At 44.1% G+C, this 10000-nt stretch overlaps 2 protein-coding genes across 3 annotated transcripts in view; one reads left to right on the top strand and one right to left on the bottom strand.

Moving 5' to 3' along the window:
- The window catches only part of chek2 (checkpoint kinase 2), a 5872-nt gene extending 93 nt beyond the window's left edge, over nucleotides 1–5779 (top strand). The window contains exons 1-14 of one of the 2 annotated variants that reach the window (XM_088076145.1): nucleotides 1–45; nucleotides 853–1153; nucleotides 1317–1441; nucleotides 1808–1940; nucleotides 2025–2115; nucleotides 2462–2558; nucleotides 2752–2805; nucleotides 3485–3549; nucleotides 3680–3779; nucleotides 3918–4004; nucleotides 4072–4235; nucleotides 4479–4594; nucleotides 4707–4792; nucleotides 5293–5779. The exon at nucleotides 1–45 is cut by the window's left edge and continues 93 nt beyond it. In XM_088076145.1, the coding sequence (XP_087932271.1) occupies nucleotides 859–1153; nucleotides 1317–1441; nucleotides 1808–1940; nucleotides 2025–2115; nucleotides 2462–2558; nucleotides 2752–2805; nucleotides 3485–3549; nucleotides 3680–3779; nucleotides 3918–4004; nucleotides 4072–4235; nucleotides 4479–4594; nucleotides 4707–4792; nucleotides 5293–5490 (1611 nt within the window). In that variant the 5' untranslated portion in view covers nucleotides 1–45; nucleotides 853–858 and the 3' untranslated portion in view covers nucleotides 5491–5779. Of the gene's footprint in view, nucleotides 46–103; nucleotides 712–852; nucleotides 1154–1316; nucleotides 1442–1807; nucleotides 1941–2024; nucleotides 2116–2461; nucleotides 2559–2751; nucleotides 2806–3484; nucleotides 3550–3679; nucleotides 3780–3917; nucleotides 4005–4071; nucleotides 4236–4478; nucleotides 4595–4706; nucleotides 4793–5292 lie in introns of those variants that run through there. The other variant, XM_088076146.1, reaches the window with a different exon arrangement.
- Nucleotides 5780–5784: 5 nt separating this feature from the next.
- gstt2 (glutathione S-transferase theta 2) lies at nucleotides 5785–8892 on the bottom strand. The gene is made up of 5 exons (XM_088076151.1): nucleotides 8672–8892; nucleotides 7950–8037; nucleotides 7614–7764; nucleotides 6977–7153; nucleotides 5785–6278 (listed from the first exon to the last, which is right to left on the bottom strand). Exons 1-5 carry the CDS (start codon nucleotides 8793–8795, stop codon nucleotides 6132–6134), a joined length of 687 nt encoding a protein of 228 aa, XP_087932277.1. The 5' UTR covers nucleotides 8796–8892; the 3' UTR covers nucleotides 5785–6131.
- Nucleotides 8893–10000: the final 1108 nt, after the last annotated feature.

Raw genomic sequence — 10000 nt, 5'->3', positions numbered from 1 at the left:
GTCCGGTGTGTTTAGCTGCAGAGATCCGGGGGATCCGGTCTGACGGTGAGTGCAGGAGCTCGGCTCGGCTCGGCTCGGTTCGCATGGAGCAGGTCGCCGGGGTGGGGGCGGATGTGGAGCCGGGTCGGTCGGCTAGTTCTGGTTTATATTCCGGTGTTATCCGGGTCGCCTCTCCGGTTCTGGTCCCGGATCAGTCTGCAGAAAAACATCTCAACCCAGAACGAAGTCCGTTTAAAAACGCGGTGATTTAAGGCGCCTGTGTCCGCGTGTTGGCTGTGACTGAAGGCGGGTCTGAAACAATCAGGTTTCAGATTTAAAAGCTGTTTGATGTTGATTTGATGTTGAGTCTGAGCCGAACTGAAGAGAAGCTCCTCATGAGCTCTGAAACTTCTCCAACTCGTGTTTTCTTTGCTGCCGTTGTGACTTAATTGGAAAGCTTATTGAAAGTATCTTTTTTTCTAAAGTAGTTTGGCGCGGAGCAGTTGATCTGGTGCCCTGATGAGGAGGCTGAGGAGGGACCAGAACGACCAGTGTGACCTGACAGCGAACGTCATATAAAAATCCTTTGATTTAAGGCGACTTTGTCCGAGTGTTGGTTTTGACTGAAGGCGGGTTAAAGTCAACGAGGTCACTCATTCAAAGTCTGATTATTGTTTATTTCATTTTGAGTTTGAGCCGAATTGAAGAGAAGACTCGCTTTATCGGATACAGGTTTCGTGTTTTGGTTTTCTGTGTTGGTATTACGAATAAACAGGCAAATGTATTTAAAATGTAACATTTTCTAAACGCAATTTGGTGCAGAGCTGTTAAAGGTGCCCTGTATGACCAGTATGACCTCATGTGTCTGCACAGCTGAACATGTCTGAAGAAGTTCCCCAGGAAGGGGACCAGCCCCAGTCCTCCCAGACCCCGTCCACCCAATCCACCCAGTCCCTGTCCCAGGTCCTCTCCACCCAGTCCCCCTCCCAGTCTAAGTCCCAGGCTGGTTCCAGTTCCTCCAGCGGGCCGACCTCAGCCAGTCAGTCGTCCAGCGGCTCGGGGACGCTGAGCAGCGCGGACACCCTCCCCGTCACGCTGTCGTCCGTCCCCGAGGAGCCCGAACCTCAACCCTGGGGCCGCCTGCTGCCCATGGCCCCCGGCTTCAGGAGCCATGGTGAGCTCACACACCTCTTTGTTTTGTTTGTTTGCTTACAGACTGTTTTGAGAAGCGGTACCTGTTTGTTTACTGTATGTTTGTTTGTTTGTTTGTTTACAGACTGTTTTGAGAAGCGGTACCTGTTTGTTTACTGTATGTTTGTTTGTTTGTTTGTTTACAGACTGTTTTGAGGAGCAGTACCTGTTTGGGCGGGGCTCTAGGTGTCACTATGTTTTCGGGGATCCGAACGATCGCGATTCTCCAAAGTTCAGGATTTACAGCAAGAAGCACTTTAGGATCTACAGAGTGAGATCACTTCCTGTTTACTGACCTCCAAAATAATATCATAAACAACAGGAAGTCACAAGCCACAAACACGTTTCTGTGATTTTAGGACACTTCTGTGACTTTTAGGACATTAGTGTCTCAGCTGTGTCCTCTGTCGGGGTGTGGGGGATCTATGTTGATGCTGTTTTATTCACTCTGATGCTTTTTGGACATTAAGAGGACAAAAACTGTCCACAGAGTCAATCACTTTATGTTTTAGTGTGGATTAGAAAATGTTTGGGGGGCCACCAGGGGCCAGATTTGGGCCGTGGGCCATGAGTTGAGTCTCGCTGCTGACGGGATGCCGTCTGTCTGTCTGTGTGTGTCCGTCTGTGTCCCCGTCAGGAGGGCAGCGAGGTGTTTGTGGAGGACTACAGTAACAACGGGACGTTTGTTGACGGGATAAAGATCGGTCGGGACAGGAAGCTTCCTCTGATCAACAACGCCGTGCTCGCTCTGTCCGAGCCCCGAAACAAAGGTGAGAACCAGATCACACACCTGGACAGGTGACCGCTGGGACACGTCTCACCCTGTCTGTCTCCGTCCATCTGTCTGTGTGCAGTGTTTGTCTTCATCGACCTGATGTCAGACGATCAGTCCAGTTTACCCAAAGAGCTGCAGGAGAAATATCTGCTGAGTCGACGCATCGGCACGTGAGTCACCGTTCACACCGCCGTGATGTCACTCCCTGTGCCTTGAGACGCTGCCAGAAACAATTATAAAGAAAACTTCCAAAAACATTAAAGGAAAAAAAAATCAATTACCAAAAATGTTTAAAAAAAAATAAACTGGCAAATACCTTAAAAAAGAAAAAAAAACTCGTCCAAAAAATTTGCCAAAATGTCAAAGTAAAGAAAATCAGCAAAAAAAATTCAGAAAACAAAATTGCAAAAAAAGCCAAAATTTTGTAAAGGAAAAAAAAATGTTGAGAGAAAAAGTCAGTCATTTTAAAAACTCACTGAAAAGATGTAAAGACGAGTGTCCCTGTGCGTGCTGCAGCGGAGTGTGCGGGGAAGTCAAACTGGCGTTCGAGCGATCGTCCTGCAGGAAGTTGGCGGTGAAAATAATAAACAAGAAGAACTTTCAGTCTGAAGGGGTGAGTCGTCTCCGCTGCTCTCTGATTGGCTGACAGCTCTCCCTCCTCCCCTCGTTTCCTTGTTTCCTTCCTGTCAGCGATGTAGTAAAAGTTAGAAGGTAAAAACTACAAACATGGCGTCTGAACGCATCAGATTCACCGGTGGACCGAAGGCACGCTGGGATGGTGATCGTGTGTTTCTGTCCAATCACAGACGGCGACGCGAAACGCACAGATGGAGATCGAGATCCTGCAGAGAGTCGACCACGTGAGTCCGACACCAACGAAGAAGAGACGAGATCATACAGGCTGCTCCTTTAAGAGAGTTTACAATAATTAATATAAAATAATTATTATGTAAAACTAATTATTAGTATCAGTTATTTACAATAATTATCATTAATATAAGATAATTTGTTTTACATAGTAATTAATAGTTATTATTTATAATTACTATTAATGTGAAATAATCATGTAAAACATTATTAATATGTTATTTTTAATCATTATTATTATAATAATTATGTAGAACAAAGTATTATTATTATTACTGTTATTATTAGTTGTTATTTAATATTAAAAATAATTTATTTTATTTTATAATTTATATATTTATAATTAATTTATATACATAAAATACTGATGTGAAATAAATTATTGTTATTAGTTATGTAATAGTAATTATCATTAATAGGAAATAATTATGGATAACAAATTATTATTAGTTTTATTTAATAATGCCTAAAATCATTCATATGAAATATGTATAACAATTATTAGTATTGTAGTTATTATTATTAGTTATGTAATAATTATTCTAATCATGAATATGAAATATTTATAACATTATTATAATTATTATGAGTTATTTAATTATAGCTATTATTATGTAATCATTAAAACTAATAACCTATTTTATCCTCTCCTCATGTCCTCGTGTCCTGCAGCCTTGTCTCATAAAGACAGAGGACTTCTATCAGACGGAGGACAGTTATTACATCGTGTTGGAGCTGTGAGTCAAACTCAGGAATCTGATCAATAAATGGATCAGTTCTGTCTCTGATCAGAGAGTCACTGTCTGTCTCTGTCCCTATGTGTCTCTGTTCCCATGTGTCTCTGTCCCCATGTGTCTCTGTCCTCAGGATGGAGGGGGGCGAGTTGTTCCACAGAGTGAAGTCTCAGCAGCAGCTCAAAGAATCCGTCGCCAAACTTTACTTCTATCAGATGCTGCGAGCCGTCCAGGTGAGACGGAGACACTGTCGCCACGGTAACCACCAAGAGTCCACCATGTCTCACCACTCACTCACTCACTCTGTGTGCGTGTGCCTGTGTGTGTGTGTGTGTGTGTGTGTGCGTGCGTGCGTGCGTGCGTGCGTGCAGTACCTCCACAGTAACGGGATCATCCACAGAGACCTGAAACCAGAGAACATCCTGCTGTCCTCGCAGGACGACGTCTGTCTCATCAAGGTATGGACACCTTCATCTTCATCCTCCCCATTCTCCTCCTCGTCCTCACGGTGTCTCTGTCCCTCAGGTGACAGATTTTAACCAGTCCCGGATCCTGGACTCTACCCTGCTGATGAGGACTCTGTGTGGGACGCCGTCTTACTTGGCCCCAGAGGTCTTCACGCAGGCGTCCACCACCGGGTACGGACTGGCTGTGGACGCCTGGAGCCTCGGAGTCCTGCTCTTCGTCTGGTAGGCTCACACCTGTCTGTCTCTGTCTATACCTGTCTGTCTGTCTGCCTTTGTCTCTAACTGTCTCTGTCTCTAACTGTCTCTGCCACTCTCTGTCTGTCTGTCTCTACCTGTCTCTGTCTGTAGGACAGCTGTCTGACAGGGACGTCTGTTTACCAGGTAGTTTTTGCTCAGGTGTTAACCTGTCTCTGTCTGTCTGTCTGTCTGTCTCTGTCCCTGTGTCCCTGTCCATCTGTCCCTCAGTCTAGGAGGGTATCCTCCGTTCCACGAGAGTTTCGGTCATCAGTCGGTGACGGAGCAGATCATCAGAGGAGAGTTCATCATGGTTCAGTCCAAGTGGAGACACGTCTCTGACCAAGGTACTGAGACACGTCACTGCTACTGTAGTACTACTGTAATACTTCTGTCATACTACTACAGTACAGTGCTCAGTGTGTGTGTGTGTGTGTGTGTGTGTGTGTGTGTGTGTAGCGAAGGACGTGGTGAGGAAGCTGCTGGTCGTTGATCCCAGTAAGAGGATGACCATCGAGGAGGCTCTGCAGCACCGCTGGTTACAGGTACTGCAATACTACTGTAGTACTGCAACACTTGTACTGTTCCACCAGCAGAAAACTAACCCAAACTGTAAAGTTGTGACTGTTTCCGGTTGTATGCGTCTCCTGCGTCTCACGGTGTGTCCGGTCTCTCAGCGTCTGGTCGTTGACGGCGTTCAGCGCGACAGAACGGACGCGCTCTTCTGTCCTCGTCTGTTGTCGTTGTCTCGTCTACTTTTTGGAAACTCTGACTCATCCGTAGAACTCGCTCTGTGCGGCGCTCTGTCCACGCCACGCTGACTCCACGCAGCATCGAACAGGTGTTTTCCTGAGGCCGTGAAGTCTGAACGCCTCCTCAGGTGGAACAGCACAGACTTGGAAACCAGGCAAAAGTTATGGTCGCAGAATCGATTATTATCTGGGGTAGTGACGTCGCTGGTCCGCGTCATCTGTGGCCTGCTGATGTCACACTGTCCAGGTGCGTGGTGGGAAGTGTAGTCCTCAATGATGTTTTCTGTGTTTAGGATCCAGAGATGCTGCAGACGGCTCACAGGCTCATGTACCCCGACGATGCTGCTGCTATGGCCCCGCCCCCTGAGCCCGCCCCCCAGCATGTGGCGGAATCCGTCTCTGGCAGCGCCGGAAGGAAACGAGGACGGGATGAAGGACACGAGGAGGAGGAGCATCCGGCCAAACGGAGCCAGGCCCCTCCCCCTCTATAGAGGACCAATCAGATTCCACCATTCCTCAGGTCATGTGACTGGGCCACATGTTTTTCACGCCATCTGATTTGGTTTTCTGTGAGTCCACAATCATCAGAAAATGTCTGGGGACCACCAGGGGCCAGATTAGAATCACATTATTCAGTTATTATTGATTATTGATGAAACCTCACTGATGGTTTCCCGGGGCGACGACTCAACCGTCAGATGAGTCCTGCAGGGGGCGGGGCTTTACATTGTCACTGCTGTCACGGCGACAGATGGACGAGTAAATAAACGAACTGAACGACTTAATGTGAAAATAAAATCTTGTTTTTATTTTTCTTCATTACATTTTAAACTATTGTTATTATTAATAAAGTTATTGATCTGATGAAAACATTTTATTTACAATCAGAAGTTTGAAGACAGTTTTTTTTTTTTAATTGTTTTTGTTTAAATTTCTGAAAACAAACTGAAAATCTGATCAGCTGACCGTCACCTGTGTGTTTATCAGATCAATCAGTTTGTGATTATTTATTTAAAATTACTGGAAAACCCATCAGACACACCTGACCTCTTCATCATCATCATCATCATCATCATCGACTCTGGACGCCGGACAGTCAGGTGTGTCTTGGCCCCGCCCCTCTGTGGTGATGTCACAGCTTGGCTTTTTGGCGGGCTCTGAGGGCGTACAGCACGGCGTGAGCGCGGTCGAAGGACTCGCCGACGGCGGCCTGGACTCTGCTCCTCCAGCGCTGCAGCTCAGGACGCTGCTGCAGGACGTCCCTGCCCCCCCCCAGAGGCTGCGGGGACACACAGTGAGCATGCTCAGAACCAACAACCAATCACCGCGCGGCCGACAAACAAAACTGCCTGAACATCCAACAATGATTTCTGTTTTCAGTTTCTGGCATTTGGTAATTTTCCAAGAAAAAAGAAAAATACCAAAACTTTTTGAAGAATGATGGTATTTCAATAAAAAAGCTTGAAAAAAATCAGATTTTCACAGAAATAAAATACAAAACATCAAATAGGACGGTATGTCTTCTTTAAAAATTGCCCAATAATTTTAAAGACAAAAACACTGCCAAATATTTTTTAAGAAATAAAGAGCAGCAAAAGTACTAAATGCTAAATGTTTTTTCTCTGCAAAATAAATTGCTAAACGTTTCAAAGTAAATAAAGACCAAAAATGTCCATGGAAAAAATACCTGCCAAAATGTTAAAAAGCCCCAAATTAAAAAAAAAAAAAAAAAAAAAAACGGGCAACGATTTTTTTGGTTAAATTTTTTTTAAATTGCCTTTTTAATTTTTTTTTTTCAAAAAACCAACAATTCAAAGGAAAAAAGGCCAAAAACCTTTCATACAGAAAAAATATGTCTGATTTTATAAGACGATCAATGACTGCTATTGTTTACAAATATAACAGACGGTCAGCGATTGTTATTGTTTACAAACAGCTGCTGACACGTCACATGTCACAGCAGAGCGAGCGTCTGACCTGCGTGAGCTCACAGACGGCGAGCAGGTCGGCCAGCGTGATGTCATCGCCGCACAGGAAGGGCTGTCTGCGCAGGAACATGGACTCCAGTTTGTCCAGAGTGTCCTCCAGCTGAGACAGAGCACGAGACAAACGGCCCTCGTCCACCGGAGCGCCGCTCTGAACCGGTAAGAGCACCTGCACCGGATTCAAACAGGGTTATCACTGGATTTAAACTGGATTTAAACTGGATTATAGTAAAATCTCAAACAGACAGTTTCCCTCATTAGAGTCTTGAGTTCGTCATCAGTCGTTGAGCCTTTTTAAATTGAGAACAGTTAGTCTGCTGTTGGTGTCACCGTGTGCACACTGGACACGGAGCAGAGGAAACACGCATTTAAAAAGCCCATTATCACAAAACACGGCTCGCCTCAGTATCACAAACTAAAAGCAGTGTCTGATTTTCATTAAATACCGAATAAACGATGATGGATGCCGATTACTTTTGTCAGTTATTTCAGACAAAATGATGAATTCTTCTATTTTCATGGAAGGTTCCAATAAATCTGCACACGTCTGTACGTTAAACAGACATCACACGTCTTAGTATCTGTGTGTGTGTGTGTGTGTGTGTGTGTGTGTGTGTGTGTGTGTGTACCTCCAGTATAAACACTTTAGCAGCGTGCGGTCGTGTGTTGGTGTGATGCCACGCTGTGTACTCGTCCACTCTGGCTCGTCTCTCTGGTTGCCTTGGATACCAGTGCTCCGGGACATCATACTTGGTGGCCAGGTACTTCATGATGGCATCACTTACACACACACACACACACACACACACACACAGAGAGAGTAAAGTCTTAATATTAAAGACAAACTGACGCATGAAACAACCAAAACATGATGAAGAATCCTGAGATTTGTTGCTTTTCCAAAATAAAACTCAAGTTGTATAAAGTCAGAAAGTTTGCGTGTGTGTGCGTGCGTGTGTGTGTACCTCTCTGTGAGGACGAAGCCGTTGTCCACCATGACAGGAACTTTCTGCATGGGGTTCAGTTTGGTGAAGTCCGGAGTCCTGTTCTCTCCTGCACACAGAGGCCAGTTTATAGAAAAGCTCAAACCAAAGTCCAGTCAGAAATCACGTTTAAGGATTCTCACGCGTTGTCCTGGACACACACCACACTGACTGTTGGTGAACAGACACTTCAGGCTGACAGGAGCCTTTCACACAGTTCGGCATCATCATCACATCTCAGTGAGGCAGCCGTCACATCTCCAGCGGTCATTTCTTACTTCTAGCAACTTTTCTTCACTTATTAAACGGCGCGCTGGATGAAGACAGAAGCGCGAACCCAACTATAAAACTGTCATTAAGCCAAAACAGAAAGCTGCTTTGAGCTGTTATTTGAGCGCCGAATTAACCAGAAGAACACGCTGACTTCAGACATATCTTTCATTTTTATCAACGTTGATTATTTTCGTAATTCTCACTAGAACATCTAAAATCCGACAGAATATTTATGAGGTGCTGTTTGCGGTGATAAGAGCGCTGATGTGGGTCAAAGTTCACCGGCGCAAAAGTCATCACAGCGGGCACACTTTAACCCTTTAACCCGCTGACTGACCGCAGCGCTGACCGCTCACTCAGCACACTGGTCACGCTGGTTAAACTGGTTAAACCGGCGATTGGTGGGTCGTTAGTCGCCGGTAACTGCTCACCTCTCCGCAGGGCCACGGTGCGGACGGTGTGCGGGATGCCGGTGCAGCTGAGCAGGATGTGGAGCGCGCGACACGGCTGCGACAGCAGGTCCAGGTAAACCTCCACCGCCCGGCGGGCCGCCATCACCGCTGCTGGTTAAACTGGGAGGAAACAGGTGAAATACACGACCACAGAGCAGCCAGCTGTTCTTCTTCTTCTGTGTCTGCGAGCTGTTCAGGGCGCCGGCTGCGCCCCCTGCAGGTCGCCCCGCGCACTGCACCCAACTGAAAACACAGGGACACATTAGGGACTGTTCGTTATTTATGAAGGGGGTGCAAAAAGGAAGAGACATGTCTTAAAAAATAAGAAAAAGTAAGTGATGCAGACAACTTTTTTAAAAATCGCAAAAATGAAATATATATTTAAATTTAAATATATATATATATATATATATATATATATATATATATATATATATATATATATATATACATATAATATAAAGATGTAAGTCAGAAAAGCACACATACTGTACATGCTGCTGGATACTGAATATATATATATATATATACACACACACATTTAAAATTTAAAAAAGAAAAAAAAAGAAAGTCAAAGTTTGAAAAACAACCTAACATTCACCCGAAAGTTTTAAAGAAAAACAAAATCGCCATATATTAAAGGAAAAAACAGTAAAAGAAGTTTAAGGGAAAAAATTGCAAACATTTTTGAGAAAAAATTAACAAATATTTAAGAAAGCCCAAAAATTTTAAAGAAAAAAAAAGAATCGCTAGGATTTCTTTTAAAAGAAAAAAAACATCCCCACAATGAAAGAAAAAAATTTTAAAAATCACCAAAATGTTTGAAAGAAAACATAATTTCTCAAAAAAGAAAATTCTGATTCTAAACCAGTGGAGACACTTAAAATCATTTCTGTATCACAAGTTTTTCAACAAAGTTTTTCAGAGCAGCTTTAGTTAAACAAATTTCTCTCTCCGGCGGATTCTGTGTAATTTAACTTCTTCTCTATAATAATAATAATAATAATAATAATAATAATAATAATAATAATAATAATAATAATAATAATAATAATGCATTTTATTTATAGGCGCCTTTCTTGACATTCAAGGTCACCTTACATCATCAACATAAAAGCAGACACAATATTAAAGAGACAAAATAAAATATAGAAATACAATATAAAATTAGACGGAGGTCAGGTGGGAGTGAGTCCCAGAGCTGGAGCAGAGCGGCTGAATGCTCTGCTCCCCATGACGGGCGGGGGGGACGATGAGATGGATGGAGGAGGAAGATCTGAGGGTGCGGGTGGGTGTAGCATGGGGAGG

This window comes from Plectropomus leopardus, chromosome 4 (genome assembly GCF_026936395.1).
Source record: "Plectropomus leopardus strain MGB_pleo_1.0 chromosome 4, ASM2693639v1, whole genome shotgun sequence".
Classification (NCBI taxonomy): domain Eukaryota; kingdom Metazoa; phylum Chordata; class Actinopteri; order Perciformes; family Serranidae; genus Plectropomus; species Plectropomus leopardus.
This window is presented reverse-complemented; position numbering and strand designations above follow the sequence as displayed.

What these genes read in the sequence shown, in the direction of transcription:
- gstt2 (XM_088076151.1), bottom strand. Translation starts at nt 8,795, where the DNA reads ATGGCGGCCCGCCGGGCGGTGGAGGTTTACCTGGACCTGCTGTCGCAG. An exon ending in CACCGTGGCCCTGCGGAGAG is followed by an intron (nt 8,038 to 8,671) that starts GTGAGCAGTTAC and finishes CTCTGTGTGCAG; the next exon opens with GAGAGAACAGGACTCCGGAC. An exon ending in GGCTTCGTCCTCACAGAGAG is followed by an intron (nt 7,765 to 7,949) that starts GTACACACACAC and finishes TGTGTGTGTAAG; the next exon opens with TGATGCCATCATGAAGTACC.